The following is a 19,789-nucleotide window of genomic DNA, read 5'->3' as shown; positions in this document are numbered from 1 at the left end:
GGAATTTGGTGACTTTCTGATTATTAATGTAAACAACATAAAATTATAGGAAAACAGAAAATTAGGTTTTTTGAGGTATATTGTAGGAACATGTCCTTGCCTGTTACTGAGTTCTGGGTGTAAAAAGCTTTTTCTCCATAAGCCACCCCTTCTGATGCTTTATCTCATTTAGGGTAGCTATTGTCTATCCCTGTAGCCTAGAGCAGCATGTTAAATTAAGCTCTCCTAAGGCTAAATGTCATGGAGTGGAAGTAGTAGAGATCTTAAAATACAAACTCCTTCATGAGGTAAGGGCACAGGCACCTGAACTATACCAGTACAGCTAAGCCCTTTAAATAGTGGGTGCCTTATTAGTATTCATGAAGAGCAAAAAGATAACATCTTGACAGAGTTAAAGTTTCAACCTGAAGAGCTACTGCTTTTCAGTAAGGAGTGCATTTAAAGACACTCTTTGCATGAATAGAGTAACCGAATTGCTTCTTTAATGAGAATATTACTTTATTGAGTGAGGTCTTTTTCATTTAATCTGTCTATAGTTTAGAATTGTCATTAGAATTATAATAAATAGTAAAGATGAGCACTTGTAAGGCTTTTATCTTCAAAGAATTTGAGTTAATCTAATTTGTCATTCAGTCATCAGAGATGTGCACTCACTTTTCTGCTGGAAGTGTTCACTTTCCAGCCCCTCGGTGCTCCCTTTTGGTATTTCCATGGCCCATTAGCTACTTGTCCTATGGAAAATGCTCACAGAGTCAGCAGATAGGAGGCTTTCTGTTAGATCCCCCTTTCCTATGTAAGCATTTGGGCTCTTGAGTTAGGCTTCCTGGTTCTGATGCCGTCTTCTCCGCTGCTAACTGTGTGACCCTAGGCAAATTACTTAGCTATCAGCTTCTCCAGCTGGGATTCATAGTAGTACCTGCCCCGCAGGGTTCTTACGAGGACTAAATGAGATAATGAACATTAAGTGCATTAGAAGTATAAATATTAGCTGCATACTAGTATTGTCTTTAAAATTATTGCTAGGGACACATCATTCTGGGAAGTTGTTATATGTAGTAAAGTGTTAGGTGAGGAAATGATAAGCAAGACTTTTTCAGGGCCTGCTGTGTACCAGGCTCAGTGCCACATCCTGGGACAGAAAAGGAAGAAACCATGGTACCTCCCATCTAGAAGTTTGCAACTTTGGGTTTTTTGTGTGGGGGAGAGGTTGGGGGCTTGGCATAGATAAAACTAACTGTAAAACACTGGTGTGCTTGACCTGTAACATCAACTATGATCAAAGAGCAGAGTGGTGGATTTTTAAGATTTTTATAGAAAGCCTTAGAGAGGAAGGACTATGTGAGCTGGACCTTGGAGGATGAAAAGAACTTTGACAGAAAATGGGAGAATGTTTGGGTTGAGCAAGGGCCTCAGAGTTGGTGTGTTTGCCAGCTTCTCTATCACCAGGACCCCCGTGGAAAGATAGAAGCAAGGTGTGTCTTGAAAACAGCAAGACTCCCTATATAAGGAAGCTGCTTTTAAGCAGGTCAGTCTAATTTGTGTGCAACTCTATAGCTACCACTTTGTCACTGTCTGTGGGTGGTTTTTCCTTTTCTCTGTAGACTTGAGAAAATTGTGAAGTTTTGCGGTCCTAGTTGGACCGAAGGGAGGCCTTATGTGTTGTTAGAATGTGTGGTGTCCAACACTGAGATTTCATGGGCCTCTCTTACCTTCCCCTGTCTTGTTGGGTCTGAATGTCCATTAATACGATATGGATGGGATTTTATTGGACATTTAGGATACAGTTTAAACTCTAAAATACCCCTGTGACAGCATTCAATTCACAGTGTTTTAAAGACTGAAGTGTACTGATTGCCGACGTTGTAAGACAAGATGATAGAAAGACTAAGAGGATCTTATTCTCAAAATTTATGACTGTGCCAAGGAACTGTTTCTGACTGTATATCACTCAGACAAAGGAAAGGAAACTTTCCATCTTTCTTTTTTAGTTTCAGAGTCTGGAGATTCTGTCATCTGGGAAGCACGTGGACCATGGTTAAATGGGAGACATGTGTTCTCTTTTGAACAGTATCTTCGGCTGAGTTTAAGCAAGCAGAGGCTGCCAGTGAAAACCCTTACTCCCTCTAAAAAGCTTGTGGGAAAAGGGAGGATTTACTAACACAGAGTGAGAGTTTCCTGAGTACCAGATTCTATGCTGGGTATTATACATAGTGTTCTCACAGTAGAAGTATTCAGTTTCAACAGATGAGGAAAGATTAGCAAGATTAATAACTTTGTAACAGGTAGTTAGTGGCAGACACAGGATTCTAAATGAAGCCTGCCAGGACCTGGTATCCGTTATTTTCCTTTATTACCTGTGGTGTTTGGTTTGTGCCATTTCTTTTGTGCCATTTCTTCTTTAAGATCCTCATGAAGTTTGACCTCAGTAAAGTTTTCATGAGGGGGCTTGCTTTTGAGTAATACAGTTAAGGGGCGCCTAGGTGGCTCAGTCGGTTAAGTGTCCGACTTCAGCTCAGGTCATGATCTCATGGTTTGGGAGTTCAAGCCCTTCATCAGGCACTCTGCTATCAGCACGGAGCCTAGTTCAGATCCTTTGTCCTCCTCTCTTTCTGCCCTTCCACCTCTCATACTTTCTGTCTCTCAAAAGTAAATGAACATTTAAAAATAAATTAAAAATAATAAAATAAAAACCTGAATAATAGTTAAATGAACTTTTTTTCTAATTTTTCACCAGGTTGACTTGTATTTAGTTCAAAACAGTGGTTATCTAATTAGAGTCACACATCTCGGCATAGGAGGACACACGTGGATTGGTTTGTTATTACAAGATAAATAAATATTCAGTATTTTGGACCAGTACCTTTAGCTTCTGTCATTTGACAATCTCAGCAGCGTAATTTGATGATTAGAGTAAAAAAAACACCTACAACTAAGAATAATCTACCTGGCAAGATTATTCAGAATTGAAGGAGAGAGAAAGTTTCCCAGATAAACAAAAATTAAAGGAGTTCATAACCACTAAATAGGACTTATAAGAAATATTAAAGAGACTTTTTTCAGTGGAAAAGAAAAGGCCATAAAAATGTTATACCTCCTAAAATATTGGGGCCACCATATGGGTGTACTTGCCACTCAAGCAGCTCATCCTAAAGTGATTAATAAGCCACAAAAATAACCATTTCCTCTTCTCTCTACACAGCATTGGTATTTCTGGAAATTGTGCCAAAGTTTAGTTGTAGATAGAATGATGAGAATTGTTAAATGATCTATCAGTTCACGAGAAACCTTTGTTGCTTTATTAAAAGCATAGTAGATAACTAATTCCATTTAGAGTTTTCAGTAACTTCTTACACTCTTGAGGCAGCTACATGAATCATGTAATTGCTTCAGAGATTCAGCAGAAGTTTCTTGCTAAAAAGGCCATAGGAACGTGTTTTTCTTTTCCTCTCCCTCCTCCTTTTGACTAGACATAGCTTTTAATAAATTGATGAAGATTTTTATCAAGATGAGGATTTAAAATTTTTTTTTATTAAAATGAAGATTTTACTGAAGCACAAGAAATAATCTGATTATCAATACTGGAATGATTGAATAAATTGAAATACATTTTTATTTTGGAATATTCTGTAGTTATTTAAAATGAGGAAAGACAGGGTGTATCGACTGAAATGAACATGATCTATGCAAAATAAAGTTTCTAAATGGTTATGGTGTATTTATATAAAAGAAGATACAGAATGATATAGTGCCTGAGGTTACTAAAATTGGCCAAAGGATAGGCAAACAGGTTAGAGGTGGACGATCATTGACAGAAGAGAATCCAGAAATAGATATGTACACATAATGTAGTTTATGATAAAAGGGCTATTACAAAGGAATGGGGGAAAGCTGGATTATTTAATAAAGCTGGTGGGAGAGTTGTCTAGTTATTTGGGAAAAAAATAAGAATAAGCTAGATCCTTATTTCCTTTATCAGAATGAATTACAGATTGGTCCAGTATTGAAATTCTTTTTTATAATGAAGTCATTCCAATTCTAGAGGGAACTATTAATGATTTTTTTTATTTTTATTTTTTATAGTTTATTTTGAGACCGAGAGAAACAGAGCATGAGTGGGGGAGGGGCAGAGGGAGGGAGACACAGAATCTGAAACAGGCTCCAGGCTCTGAGCTGTCAGCACAGAGCCTGATGCGGGGCTTGAACCCACGACCTGTGAGATCTGGCCTGAGCCAAAGTCAGACGCTTAACCGACTGAGCCACCCAGGCGCCCCAATATTAATGATTTTTAAAAATTTTTGAAATGAGGAAGACCTAAGCATGAAACATGAAACAATGAAAGACAGGATAAATTTGCCTATACCATGTTGTTTCAAAGGCTTTAGACAAGGATGAATCTTGAAACTTTATGAAAACCTAGTTTTAGCAACATGGCATTAGAAGTTTATTGATACCACTTTGCAAGCATTTAGACCAATGCACACTTTTACTGACCAAAAATGCTATGCTATTCTGTGATTTCAGCAACTGTGCTTGTGTTTGTGATTGTTAGCATGAACCATTTAAGTTGATAGCATTTGGGTGTATTTGAAATTTTTCATGAGTGTGTATGGACAATAATTTGTATATTTTTACTTAAAATGAATGAGAACTATTGAACTAGGAAAATACTGTGAGAATGCTTATAAGAAATTGACATGTGTGGGTTACCTTTGTGCTGTGGTGCTGGGTATGATGGAGAAGGCAAACCTCATTTCGTGCTATTTTTACTAAATATGAATGTGCATTGTTTTTATCATTAAGAAAAAGATTTTTTTTTTCCCAAGTCATCCAAAAGTAAGTTTCTGGGCTTTGAAAGATTTTGTCACACCATAGGCTGGTCATTGCTTAGCTATTTCAGCCAATCACCTTTTGGGGGAAAAGCAAGAACAAAAAGCCTAGGGAGCAAACTGTTGTTACTGGATTTGGGTGCATATATAATGAAGAGATGCAAAATACTTATGATTATGTGTGTCACAGATGGGGACAGAGGGTGCTCATCTCACTAAGTGACCTACGGTGACTTCATGCACTGGATTCTTGGAGGCTGCACACAGCTACTTTTTAAAACTTGTGTGTCAGGGCGGCTGGGTGGCTCAGTCGGTTAAGCATCCAACTTCTTCAGGTCGTGATCGCACGGTTCGTGGGTTCGAGCCCTGCGTCGGGCTCTGTGCTGACAGCCAGCTCAGAGCCTGTTGCCTGCTTCGGATTCCATGTCTCCCTCTCTCTCTCTGACCCTCCCCTGCTCTCTCTCTCTCTCTCTCTCTCTCTCTCTCAGAAATAAATAAAAAACATTTAAAAATTTTTTTAATTGTGTGTCATCTTGTGAAATAGTTTTATTTTAATCCAAACATTTGATTCTTACAAAGTATTCGTTCTGCTTACTAATACTCCAAGCTCAGATTTATCATAGTGTAAAGTGCAAAATTCATGTAAATTATTGTAATAAAATGGGAGCCATTGGAGAATGTATGGAGGGCTACCTCTTCTCTCCATCTTTTCAGTCTTCTGATGCACAGCTTTGAGAAACTCTACCCTGAGTAAGTGTGAACAGGTGACAGTAACGTGTAGGCATCCTGCTGCTGTCTCTGGGTTTTGAGTCCTGAAGTTATGGAGTGGAAGGAAGAAGATTTCACAAAAGGCAAATTTTATTAGCTCCAGTCAGCCAACTAAAATGAATGTTTGATTATGTACTTAGAATTCTTACTGAATCCAGTAAATGCCTGAGCTGGCAGATACTTTAGTCATTAAAACTATAATCCAATTAAAGCTAAGGAAGCTAAATAAACAAATTTTAATCAAATTTACTTTGATTTCTCCCTGTTTCTCTTCCTTTTTTCCTTACCACAGGTCACAGTAATGAAAGGCAGTAATAGAAATAAAGATCATTCAGCAGACGGAGAAGGGGCTGGAAAACGACCAAAACGAAAGTGTCTTCAGTGGCATCCATTGCTAGCAAAGAAACTGCTTGACTTTTCAGAAGAGGAGGAAGAGGAAGACGAAGAGGAGGATTTTGATAAGGTAATTCTTCTGTTTAACACAGAAGTTTTGAGTATTCATTCCAGAAACTACAGTGGTTGGAGAGAAAGATGCATTTCTAAAAGTCTCTATAACTTGAATCCTATTTAACTACTCAATTTATATTTTTATTACAGATATTGAGGGCTCCTAAAGTATCTATACCTCCTAATAGCTAAGACAGAAACACATCCTTCTTCAGTGGTATTTCTGTCTATTAAGTAATGATTTTCAGGCATCACTCATGTGCAGTGGAGATGGGGGTATTTATAAAATTTGATGCACTGTGTGGCACCTGCCTCTGTGGGCAGCTTCACGGCCACTCTGGCCCTCATCTCCGCCGCCTTCATGGCACCTGGCTGTTTTCACCCCCACCAGTCCTCTGTGGTCAGTCAGTCCTCCACGTCTCCTCTCTGGTCTCATGCTTGAGCAGCCAGCTCTCATTTAGAAAGTCACACAACCATGCAGGTGACTTTAGAAAGCCACACATTCCTCCAGGTCTAGGCGGAACTGGTTCCTCCTCCTCGTCCTCCTCCTCATTCAGCTCTCAGCACAAGGACTGCCTCCCCAAGAGACGGGACCTCATCATCTCAGGTGACCCTCCCACCCAGCTCATTCCGTGTCCAAGGATTTCCTTCCTGGCATTTCTTACCATTTAACTTGCGCTTAGGTGTATACCTGTAGGCCTGTCTTGCCAGACTAAAATATAAGCTCAGTAAGAGCAGAGATCTTGCCCCGAATATCCCCCTCTTACTGTTTGGAGCCTAGGATGGTACCTGGCACATAGCGAGTATTGAATAGATATATGTTCAGTGGAAGAATAAATGAGTACGTATTTCGTGTCTCTACAACTTTTGTAAACATGGTTTTAGTATTCTTCAGACCTTTGACATCCATTCAGTCTTTTGTTCTGTGCTTGGGTCAGCTTCCATTTCTTTTTCTGTTTTTTTTCTGTTTCTCAGACATCTTATCTAGATCCCCTTTATAGTCTCTCTGATTGTTGACCTTTTTCTCCTCTTTTACCGAGAGAACAGAAGCCACCAGAAATGACTCCTTCATCTTCCTCTACTCACCTGTGTACACTTATTTCACTCATCCATCTTTTCTTCCCCCTTCTTTTTTCAGAGAAACTAGAATTACTCATTCTATTTGAGGACATGGCCAACTTTATAGTGATTTGATCATTCTCACACCTTTGTGCCTGTTGCTCACTTTTCCTAGAAGCTGTTTGCTGTTTCTCTTCCTAGTCCCAGCCTCTACTTCCTAGTTTCTTTCACTTGATGTCCCTCCATTATTCTGCCCTCAAATATTGGTGTTCTCTGGGCTTTAAAAAAAATTAGTTTCTTTTTTGAGAGAAAAAGAATGAGCAAGGGAGAGGCAGAGAGAGAGAGAGAGAGAGAGAGAGAGAGAGAGAGAATCCCAAGCAGGTTCCGCACTGTTTGCACAGAGCCCAGTGCAGTGTTCAAACTCATGGACCTTGAGATCATAACCTGAACAGAAACCAAGACTTGGATCATTAACCCCAACTGAGCCACCCAAGTGTCCCACCCTGGGCTTCTTAATTTTGTTCTCAATCCTTAAATTCTAAACTCACATTTTTGAGTGTTTATTTGACATATCCACTTAGATCTCAAATCAGAACCTCTATTTGAATGTGTTTAAAATGAAGCTTTGAACCTTATTATCCTGTATCTTCCCTTTCTCGTTAAATGAGAGGCCCCAACTTTCCAGTTGGTGAGACCAGAAAGCTCATCTGTTTTCTTTTGCTCAAGTCTCATATGCATCCATCCATCCATCAGCATATTCTCAAGCCATACCTTCTACATAGGTTCTCAGTTTGACTTCTCCTTAGCAAGGTTACCATGGCCTCCTTGGTGCAAGCCACCACCATTTCTTGTGCAGATTAGTATGTATTCTGCCTCTCTCCCTGCCTCTGTTCTTACCTTTCCATGTGTTTTCTCAACATCACAGCCAGAGGGATCTGTTCAGAAGGAAAGGCTAGCTATGCTGTTCTTCGGCTTCATGAAGACGAGGAGTTTGTATGCTTATGGATTTACCACCTAGAACAGTATCTGGTCCCTGTCAGCTCCCCAGTACACAGTTACTGAGTCAAAGAATGGAATCATTGAATTCCCTTCTCTTTTCAGTCCACACTTGGTGATCTCATCCACTTTTCTAGTCTTGCTTTCTTTGTATTCATACCTCAGTTCATAATCCCAGCTAAGACTTCTCTGCTGAGAACCATCTGACATTTAGCTACCTGGTACTGATCTTTCTGCTCCCCACCCCATCTAATTTCTCTCCTTTGAGAAAAAGCACTCTCTGTTGTGTATGAAGGAATCTTGCCACTGAAGCGAGAAGCACTCTTCTTTGTTTAACCGACACCAGCTCTCTTGGCTCTACCTCATAAATAAATATTGTCTCTGTTCTCACTTCTTAATTCTCATCATTACAGCCTTGATTCAGCCTTGTCACCTTTCTTACCTGGACAGCGGGAACAAACTTTGAAATGGTTTCTCTAGTGTGGGTTGCTTCTAGTTTTGATATTATAATTCATGCTTTCCACTGCTGACAGGAGTTATCTTAAAATACATATCTGGCGATATCTCTCCTGTGCTTAAAACCACTCATGGCTCTCCATTGCATCCATCTGTGGTTTCCGTATCCTGGTCTAGCATGCGTGTTGATGTGTTATAAAGTATACTTGGCCCTGGTGAAAGAAAAATTTAAGTCCAGAGAGTTTTTTACTTTTATATAATTTTATTTATTTATTTATTCATATTTTGATTAATTTAATGAAATAATTGTAACATTAAACAATAGTTACCATCATTTTTTTAAATGTTCATATTTGGCAAAATAAATAACCTGTGGTAAAATATGATAACCTATGTTGTTCCCCCTAAGTTTTTTTGGTTTTTTAGTTTTATGGTTTTTTTTTTTTTTACAGTCTAAAACTACTTATTTATAGGATTAAATGCATGTTATCTGACATGACATAGCACATCCTTCTTGAAGTGTGCCCATACTTACTTCTCCAACCTCGTGTCCTGGGTCCCTTTTCTAATCTTATATCTATCAGTTCTATTGAACTGTACACCAATCAGTAGTCATCAAGCCTTAATCCTTTCTCGTTTTCTGTGTCTCCCCATTGACTACCTGACCCATTCTGATTCAACTTTCAGAATCTGGCTCAGAAAACACGTTTTCTAGGGAGACTTTGGTGTGCTTCCACCAATCCACAAGTGCTTCATTGTAACACTGGCTTCTTGTAATAGTCATCGTACTGCTTTTCTTTTTTTAGTGTTTTTTATTTATTTCTGAGAAAGAGAGAGACAGCGTGAGCAGGGGAGGGTCAGAGAGAGGGAAACACTGAATGCGAAGACAGGCTCCAGGCTCTCAGTACAGAGCCCGACGCAAGGCTCGAACCCACGAACCGTGAGATCATGACCTGAGCCGAAGTCAGATGCTTAACCAACTGAGCCACCCAGGCGCCCCCATCATACTGCCTTTTTTTTTTTTTTTTAATGTTTTTATTTATTTCTAGGAGAGAGAGAGACAGCGTGAGCAGGGGAGGGTCAGAGAGAGAGAGAGACACAGACTCTGAAACAGGCTCCAGGCTCTGAGCTGGCAGTCAGCACAGAGCCCGACGCGGGGCTCAAACCCACGAACCGCGAGATCATGACCTAAGCGAAAGTCGGACGCTTAACTGACTAAGCCACCCAGTCACCCCCATACTGCTTTTTAATTAATTTGCTTTTCTTTCTTTCTCTCCCCCTGGCCTCCCCAAACAGTAAGCTCCTTGGTCTGGGATCTTGTCTTATTTATCTTTTTTTCCAGCTCTTGGCTTGAGTTTTATAATTTAGTAACTGAATCAAAAGTTACTCTTTTCTGAAGGGATAATATAGTTATTTCCTCAACCTACATAATACACTTTTTATGTCTTGATGTTCCTATAGCTTCTTAGTTTCAGAATGCTAAATAAATATTCCTTATTATTTAGCATTCAGAATGATAAATAAATACTCCTTGAAAATGCAAATCATTGTTAATGATTGTATACATAATGAGGAAACCAAATCTATACTCTTCACTCCCAATAATAATGTCTAGTGTATTTCCAAATCAGATAGCTACGACTTCAAGATTGTTACACCATATTATTTTGTTTGAAGATAATTGATGGTTAGTTAAATGCATTTGCAATACTTAATTTAAACTTAAAAGACTTTTTAAAAATACCAAATTGGATTAAGCTAGTGATTCATCCTAGAGTATCTATAGCAGTTTCCCAATAAAACATGATGTAAAAGAACACAGTTGCCTTACAGTAGTGATTCTCAGAGTGTGATCTTCAGACCAGCAGCATCAACATCACCTGGGAACTTGTTACAAGGCCCACTCCAGACCTACAGAATTGGAAACTCTGGGAAAGGGACCCAATAATCTGTGTTTCATTTAACAAGACCTTCAGGGATTCTACTGCCTACTCAAACTGAAGAAGTAATGCTCTACTATATAATGCAGACTAACAGCTACCTTAGTCCTTCCTGATTTTACCTATGAAACAAGGAACTAACGACCTAGCTTTAGTAAGCTTTCTGGACTTCTGCTTGTGGTTGTACTGTTTTCAAGAAATCGCATAGAATCATATTTCAGCCTTAGAAGATCTTTAACAGCCCTAATATATTCTGAGATTCTATGATCAGAGGTATCTGCAGCCATGTGCAAGAAGTATGCAAGAGATTAGAAGCAGAAAGACTAGGCCGGAGCATCAGGGTGGCTCAGTCAGTTGAGGTCCAGCTTCGGCTCAGGCCATTATCTCATGGTTCATGAGTTCAGGCCCCACATCACGCTGGCTGCTGTCAGCATGGAGCCTGCTTTGGATCCTCTGTCCCCTCTCTTCCCCTACACTACTTATTGTCTCTATTCTCTCTCTCTCTCAAAAAGAATAAATTAACACTTTAAAAATACGAACAAAAATAAAATGAAGCAGAAACACTAGGTCATAGGCTCAGGCAGTGGTAATGACAGTTACACAGATGGAATGGGTGGGATCAGAGCTTTGTAGAAGTCCTTGAAGACTGTGAATTGAATGAAATGCTGAAGAAAAGAGGGGATTCAGAATCTATTGTGAAGGTTTAAGCCTAGGTGAATTTACTCCTGTCATCATAGCATTTCACCAAACGATATTTACAAGCTTGAAAATTTACTACGTAGTTCTTCCTTCAAATAATGTTCAATGTCTATTTTGATTTTTACAGTAGGAGGTTCCACTTGTGATGTGCATATATTACATTTTTATTACCTACTTTTATGTTAAACACTTTCATATTATTAGCTGTAGAAAAGCACTTTCCAAACAGGAGAAACAACCAATATTCATGTATTCTTTTGTGTGTGAATGTTGTTGTTAATCTTGAGATGGATATTTCACAGTATGGGTTTATTTATTTATTGGGCAGTTAGTTAGGTACTGATATTACACCAGACATTGAGCTAGATGCCGTGATTGTAAAGGTAAATAACTTTTGTCCTCAAAGAGTTCACTGTTTAGTAGGGGGTGGGGGGGGGTGGAATCTAAACAATTGTAACATGATATAATATATTTTGTAATAGAGACATGCACAGGTTGCTATAGACACTAAGCAGAATACATTGTATGTTGGTTATCAACCACTAATAGTTGTTGATGATTAATTTTTTTTTCCAATTTGTAAGTTGTTTAAATGGAGGTAAGAAAAAAAACACAATTTGGAAACCAAAACTAATTGTTAAAACAAAATTGTCCAGGATGTGTTAAACATCTGTCTTTTGTTTTGGTTGGTTAATAGGTTCAACTCCTTGGGGCTGATGGCCTAGAGCAAGATGTTGGTGAGACTGATGATGAATCACCAGAACAGCGAGCCCGGAGACCAATGAATGCATTTCTTTTATTTTGCAAACGTCATCGCTCCCTTGTAAGACAGGAACACCCCCGGCTTGATAACCGAGGTGCTACCAAGATTCTGGCTGATTGGTGGGCTGTTCTAGATCCAAAGGAAAAGCAGAAATACACAGACATGGCCAAGGAGGTAGGTTACGATGACAAGGTTGTATGGTGGTCGTGAGCAACCAATCCCATACTCCTGTCAAGAAATATGGGGTCCCTGCTGAAGGTCTAGCAGCACAAAGGTGAATCCTGAATCAAGTGTTAAGTAAAAACATAAGAGCTTTGTTTCTGTTCCTGAATTCCAGGTCCACCTTGCCAATGTTGATGGAAGTGCCAAGACCAATCAATTACCAAGGTTTTTCATTGTGTATGCTTCACAGATTGATGTGGAGGGTTGATTTTTATGAATGGTAATTTTTTAATTATGAATGGTGGTTTTTAAAAAATTTTTTCTAGGAACCCAGTTTCTGCTCTCAGGGAATGCCCATGGTAGAGATAATAATAATCTTAGGTTACTCTAGTTGTGTCATGAGAAAGACTCTTGATCTAGTCCCAATGCTAAATAACCTTGTGACAGTATCTAAATCAATCTCTGGGTCTCAGCTCTTTTTTTTTTTTTTAAATGTTCTTAAAATGAGGAAATTGGCCAAAAATTTATATCCTTCCCAGTTCTTTTTTTTTTTTTTAATAAGCACAGTTATTAAAAGATGTGCTTTGACTTGTTTCTGTTCTGTAGGTATTGCAGCATGAATATTTAAAACCAGTAAAGGCAGTGAAACATGATAAATTGTGGTAGTGTGGGCATGTAAACACTGTATAGGCAGAAACACTTCCATGCAGGAAGGCTGTTTCAAGAGGTGGGACATTAATCAATTCTGAAACCATATCAGTGACTAAATTCCTTCAAAAATTGTATACCAGTCTGCTTTTAAATTACTCTGAAATTAATGTGAGTTCATCATGCTTTTAAAATGTGTTATGTAATGGATTTAGCAAATGAAGGAAACGCAAAGCAATATCGTTATTAGGTTAGACTTGAAAGGAGTGATTCTCACATTGTTCCTTCAGCCTTGTAACTTGAAAACAATCTTGATTCATGAAAATCCCTGCCATCCAAACATTTCATTAAGTTCTATGAAAAGTTGAACCAGCAGGAGACAAATAATAGAGTTTCAAGTGACCCATTTTGTTAGACATCTCAGTATGTGGAAAAATAATTCTTTCAATTGCTGTGGTTTTATAGAGTTGCTTATCAGGGTAACATGTAACATAAACATGTCTTATATAGTGTTAAAGCCTATTTGAATCCAGAGTATATGATTAGCCTAGTCATTATGTAATTAATGATGACATAAGGCTTTGTGAATTGGCTATTGTTAAAGGCAGATTTCCACTATGTAGGGCATCTGGAAAATTAAAATCAATTCCAGTAGCCTACATGGTTTTAAATGTTTCAACAGATTTCAACTAGTATAACAGTAATTAACAGTAGCACTTTCCCATTAGATAGCCTTATATTTTTTATAGTCATGTTTATATGGTAAAATAAACAATTATCTAAAACCTCATAGGGAACCGCATTAGCTTCCTATAATTAAACACTTGAGTTTGTTTTTGGATTGCTTTTTTTTGATAACATGTAGCCTATCCCAAGTATATTGTTTGCCTTTTCTTAAATACTGCTAATTTACAAACCCAATAGGTGGCCACTTTTAAGAGGAGGAAGTATTATTTTCATATAGGAAATCTCTTACTAATTACTTAATTAGGTTCATAATATTTGCCCTTGGTGGCACCGTAATGAAATCTGTTAAGGTGGCCTCCTGCAATCTACTACAAGCGGACGTGGATCTTCCACCTTGCAACTGGCCTTGTTTACAGTTGCTCTTAGGAAATGCTCTCATTTAGTTTGGAAGGTCCAGCTACTTTCTGAATTATTTTATAACTGGTTTCTAACCATAAGTGATACTGACTTGTTTCAATTTATTTACTAAATGGTTTTGAAATTACATTAAAGTGCAGGTAATTGTGCTGGTGCTTGTTTGTGTTAATACAGCAGCCTTAACTGCAATGTCAGCTTAAGCAACAAAAGCTTATTGAGTGACTTGAGTGTACCAGGTCTTGTGGTAGTTGTTAGTGATGAATAAGGTCTCCATTCCTCAAGGCCCTCTCGCCCAGGCAGTCCTTTTTGAAAGTTTTATATGTGTAACCTCTTCAGTTTAAATAGCAAATTTTAAATGTGTTCTCTAAAGGAACAAAACATATTCTATCAGTATAGTTTTTGTGGGAATGTGAATACTTAAAAAGGGATATATTTTTAAAGCAGAAGTGGATAGTAAGTAATGCAGCTTTGGAGGGTTTATATTTTTTATCTGTTCAAACTTTGTCTGATGCTTTTCTTGTTCCTGATTATCTTCTATTAGTGCATCTGGTGAGAGGAATCACCCATTGTTGGGATTTGTTTTCAGTTTCTTGAATTACTGCCCAGTACTAATTTGCATTGTTGGGGAAAAAAAAAGGTTGAATGAGGGTTTCATGTTCTCTGATGAATTTCATTAAAGCAATAACTGGTTATAAGTAAAATATCTTAAGGATATAACCTGGGTTGTTTTCTTAAATTCAGCACTGTGCGTGTGGTACCATGTTGTGGTACCAGGTTCTAACTTCTGACTGTGTGACTGCTTGTTAAAGATACAGAAGCAGCCTTCCTTTCCTTTCCACATCTTTATGTCCATACTCTTACAAATACAGGACTACAAATCTGCATGTTTGCCCAAGAAATTGCTGGAACCTTCCACTTGTCACTTAAACCAATGATCATAATTAATTAATGTACAGTCAGTTTAGAAGATCACATATCTAAACCTTCAGGAAGAGCAGAGTAAGTGCAAAGAAAAGGAGAGGATCTGGAAAGTTAAAAATAGTTTAGAGTGACTTTCTAATACCCCCTCTCTTCTTTTTTGTAGGATCAGAGGCATAAGGCAAAATGCATGCATTTATTGATCCGTAGGTTCATTTCAGACTTGATGTTTTACATAAGCACAAACCTGTAAAGTCAGTAATGATTTTCCCATTCTTCAGAGCAGGGATCTAAGGCTCTAGGGAGTTAATATCTTGATTGGTCACACATTGGAGCTGGGATACTCTTGCCTGTTTGACTCTCATACTTTTTTCATATATCTTACTTAGATGCCTGCGAGATAAGAGATTTGAGTAATTATGGCACAAATGGTAACAATAGGGAGTATGGGCTCAGTTAGTTAAGTATCCCACTCTTGGTTTTTGGCTCAGGTCACGGTCTTGCAGTTTGTGTGTTCGAGCCCTGCTAATAGCACAGTGCCTGCTTTGGATTCTCTGTCTCTCTGTCTCTCTTTCTCTCTCTCTCACTCTCTCTCCCCCTCCCCCATCAATGCTGTCTCTGTTTCTCAAAATAAATAAATAAACTAAAAATGGTAACAATAGAATGTCATAGTTCTAATGGGAAGAGTCTGCTTGTGGAGCGCCTGGGTGGCTTAGTCGGTTAAGCGTCCGACTTTCGCTTAGGTCATGATCTCGCGGTTCGTGGGTTTGAGCCCCGCGTCGGGCTCTGTGCTGACTGCCAGCTCAGAGCCTGGAGCCTGTTTCAGTCTGTGACTCCCTCTCTCTCTGACCCTCCCCTGCTCATGCTGTCTCTCTCTCTCTCCTAGAAATAAATAAAACATTAAAAAAAAAAAAAAAAGAGTCTGCTTGTGCTGGGAGCAGTGGGGATATTTCAGAAAAGGGTTTATGGAGTTGATAGAATCTGTCATGGGCTTTCCTATAGGATTCAGAAAGACAGGGATAAAAGCCGATGTAGGATAGTAAGAGCAATTTCAGGAAACAGAAAGGTTGTTCTACCCCTCAGCCTAGAATATATGTAGGACACTAACAGGAAATGATGATGATGTATAGACAAAAAGCATGAGGCCAGGCTGACATGTTTGAAGGTTCAGTCGAATGTCAATAAAACAGTGACAGAATTAAATGCAATAAAATGTAACATGAGGTAAACTATAATAGCCTTTTGTAAATGTTTGTATCTGTTGCCGTCAGTACTCTAGCAAACATTCTTATCACTACAAAACTCCATGGAGTTTTTAGCAATTAGTTCTTCCTTCATGCTTTCTTAAGATAGAGCTAACCGATTTATTCCGTTGCTTGGCTTTATTAGAAATGGATTCTTCTCCAAAGAAGGTATACTCTCATTTTCTCATATATTATAACTCTGGAAAGAATGTTTGTTTACTGTCACATATCATGCTTAAAACAGGGTCTGAATTCTTAAAAGCATGCTGTGGCACCTTGCATACTACTAAACTAGAATGCAACCTCATTTTTCCAGCATCCTTGAGAAATGGTGTTACACAGAAGTGATTTCAGGTAGATGAAACTTTGCTGTTCCCTTAAACACTTTTTTAATATATTTATCCTGGAAACTTTATTAATATTGTGTTTATATATGTCTTTACATAAAGCATGCAGAATGCCTTTTGAATTTTTTTGAAAATTCAACACATTATTCCCAAACAACAGTTATTTTATAAGTTGTAATTCGGTGAGAATTGTATGAACAGCTAAGTTATCACATTTTTCTCTGTATATTAAATGATTCTTTTTTTAAATTTACTTATTTATATTGAGACAGAGAAAGAGAGAGGAAGAGAGTGTGTGTGTGTGAGGAGCAGAGGGAGCGGGGAGAGAGAATCCCAAGCAAGCTCCTTGCTGTCAGTGTGGAGCCCATCTTGGGGCTCAAGCTCAGAAACTGAGATCATGACCTGAGAAGGGATCGAGTCCGGACACTTAACTGACTGAGCCTCCCTGGTGTCCCTATATATTAAATAATTCTTAATTCTTTAGAATTTCTTCTTTGTTTTTCCATGAGAAAGCTTTTGGATCCACCCTCAGTTGCCAGTTGACATTTCTCTCCTCTGTCAGTCACTTTTGGCCACGTCTAATGAAATGTCTCATTTTATGTAGAATTTTTTGAGTATGACTTAATTAGGGGCCCCACTACTTTTGGGGAAGGTGGATATTGGTAATTAAACCAAAGACTTGGGACTCCACGCTTCACAGTAGGGGAAGGTGGATATTGGTAATTAAACCAAAGACTTGGGACTCCACGCTTCACAGTAGGTCTTGTTTCTGAGACCTTTGCCATTCCTGTTCCAGATATCAGGACTTCATCACTGCATTAAAAAAATATATTTAAGTGTTTATTTTTGAGATGATAATCAATTTTTGAATATTGTTCTGTTCTGCCCAGAGTTCTTTAATAAATATTTAACTTCTATAATTGTCAGAATAATGTGAGAAGGCAGGTTTTTTGTTTTATGGTTTTTGGGTTTGCTTGTTTTTTCAAAAGCTAAAGATGACACTGAGGTCCAGAACAGTTATGTGACTTACCCAAGGATGCAAGTTAGTAGTAATAGAGCTTGAGTTCTCATACTTGGTTTTCTCCCTACTCAGACCTTTCTGAGTTCCCTGCTCTGTATAATGTCAATAAAGATGCCTGCCATCATAGGGTCGAGTGAAATGCAAATAATGCATGTGCATACCAGCATTCTGTTAAAGCTTAAAATGCTATAAATGGTAGAGTTTTTTTCCTAAGTTTATTTATTTATTTTGAGAGAGAGAGTATGCACAACCGAGGGAAGGGCAGAGAGAGATAGAGAATCCCAAGCAGGTTCCACACTGTCAGCACAGAGCCCAATGTGGGATTCAAACCCAAGAACTGTGAGATCATGACCTGGGCCAAACCAAGAGTTGGACACTTAACCTGCTGAGCCGTCCAGATGACTCTAAAATGGTAGTTTGTAGTCCTGATAAGCAAACCTAAGTTTGTTTGTATTTGATACTTCTTTACAAAGTAATTCTTTACTATTTTTATTAGGACATGTTAACACAATGAAAGCCTACTAAAATGGAGGCTGAAACACAAAAACCAACAAAATTATATCATGTGCTCAACTTGCAGATACTATTCAGTGTGATTGATAGTCTCTAACAAGGCTATGTAGTTAAGTGAGCTGACTACTTGATTTCAGAAATATCGGTCCTTTAGTTAGTAAACACTAACATTTAAATATTCAAATCAAATTAAATAATAAAGACTATAAGAAACCCATGGCTAGTGATTAAAAAAAAAAATAGATTCCACAGCAAGTGATATATTGAGAATTTAAACTGAGTCACTTAAAATTCGTTTTGGTATTGGTTTCAGATATTAATTTTTAGATTGATGGAGGGACCTAATACTCCAATATCCTGTAAGATGTTACTATAGTAACTGTTGATTACTTTGAAATTGATGATCATTCAAGGGATGTAGATAAAAATATTTGTACTATTTGAAAAATTACAAATTCATGCTGCAAATTATTTTGAAAAGAGAAAATTAATGTTACTATACCTTAGCACATTTTTTAGAAGAAAATTTAGGCATGTTACCATTCAAATTAGTTAATGTATGAGTTTATTAATACATTTTCAGAAATGCAAATAATATTTTATTACCCAGAAACCTATCTACTTTTAAAAAATTAACAAAACTACATTTTATTTATTTAATTCACTTATTTAAAAAGTTTATTTATTTTGAGAGTGGGGGAGCAATACAAGCAAGGGAGGGGTAGAGAGGGAGAGAATCCCAAGCAGGCTTTACACGGGGCTAGATCCCACAAACCAGGAAATCCTAACCTGAGGTGAGGTCAAGAGTTGGACACTTAACCTACTGAGCCACCCAGCTGTCCCTAACGAAATTACATTTTAAAAGAACTCTGAAATTTTTATTTCTTTTAATTAGTGCTAACTAATTAAAAATTTATATATGAAAATGAACTATTGTTGTCATTATAATCTTTACAGCCAATTTGGGTAACCATATCCACAGCCAACTCAGTTTTCCCTTTATAACTTTATCATAGTTGGACCAAACAATCCCCTGATCACTTATTCAAGTCATTTTTTAACGTATATAATTTTTATTTGAGTAGCTTTATCATGAAAGTCTTACAAGTTAATGTGTAAATTAAAATATTTTTTTCTGTCAAAACCGTAAACTTAATTTAGTGTTCTGTCACATACTATAGTTTTCTTCCTATTAAAAATATCTAGTGAAAATAGTTCAGATCACATAGTGCTGTTGAGTTTTATTATCTAAGTGAACAATTTTAGAGTTAAAACCCCTGGAACCAAGACAGTACAGATTAGTGCCACTTCTCAAGTACCTCCCTCTCCTCTTCCACCCTGTGTAATGTGATTTCTGCCGCCCGTGTGAAGAGTTACAGCTGTCTCAAGATTTACTATGCTAGTGGTCACTTAGACCCCTGCAGTGTTATAAAATTTAAAAATATGTTCTATCTCTATTTTAAAACACCAGATAATGTTTATCTCCACAGTGCTGGTAGGTTTTTGTTTTGTTTTGTTTTATCATATTGGTATTTCTCATTTTTGCACCAAAGTCAGTTGGCTTTTTTATTTGTTTGTTTATTTTGAGGGAAGGGTGGACGGGCAGAGAGAAAATCTCAAGCAGGGTCTGTGTTATCTGCACTGAGGGCTATATCCCACAAACTGTGAGATCATGACCAGAGCTGAAATCAAGAGTCAGAGCCTCAAACCACTGAGCCATCCAGGTGCCTCTCTGATGTCTTTATTTGTATAGACATTTACAGGATTCCTTATTCCTAGACTTCACCAAGGTTGCCATTCTCTTTTTACTGTGCTGAAGAAAACCGAGGCTGTAATAATAGCTAGAAATATTACTGTATTTTAGATGGCACTTCCTCC

The 19,789-nt window shown here is 37.9% G+C and overlaps 1 protein-coding gene across 8 annotated transcripts in view; it reads left to right on the top strand.

Moving 5' to 3' along the window:
- Positions 1-19,789, top strand: part of BBX (BBX high mobility group box domain containing) — a 276,768-nt gene that overhangs the window by 169,594 nt on the left and 87,385 nt on the right. For all 8 annotated transcript variants that reach the window (XM_039244981.1, XM_039244980.1, XM_039244974.1 and 5 more), the window contains 2 exons: positions 5,887-6,057; positions 11,889-12,128. In XM_039244981.1, the coding sequence (XP_039100912.1) occupies positions 5,896-6,057; positions 11,889-12,128 (402 nt within the window). In that variant the 5' untranslated portion in view covers positions 5,887-5,895. The remainder of the gene's footprint in view (positions 1-5,886; positions 6,058-11,888; positions 12,129-19,789) is intronic.

This window comes from Hyaena hyaena, unplaced genomic scaffold (genome assembly GCF_003009895.1).
Source record: "Hyaena hyaena isolate Hyena2069 unplaced genomic scaffold, ASM300989v1 scaffold_251, whole genome shotgun sequence".
NCBI lineage: Eukaryota > Metazoa > Chordata > Mammalia > Carnivora > Hyaenidae > Hyaena > Hyaena hyaena.
This window is presented reverse-complemented; position numbering and strand designations above follow the sequence as displayed.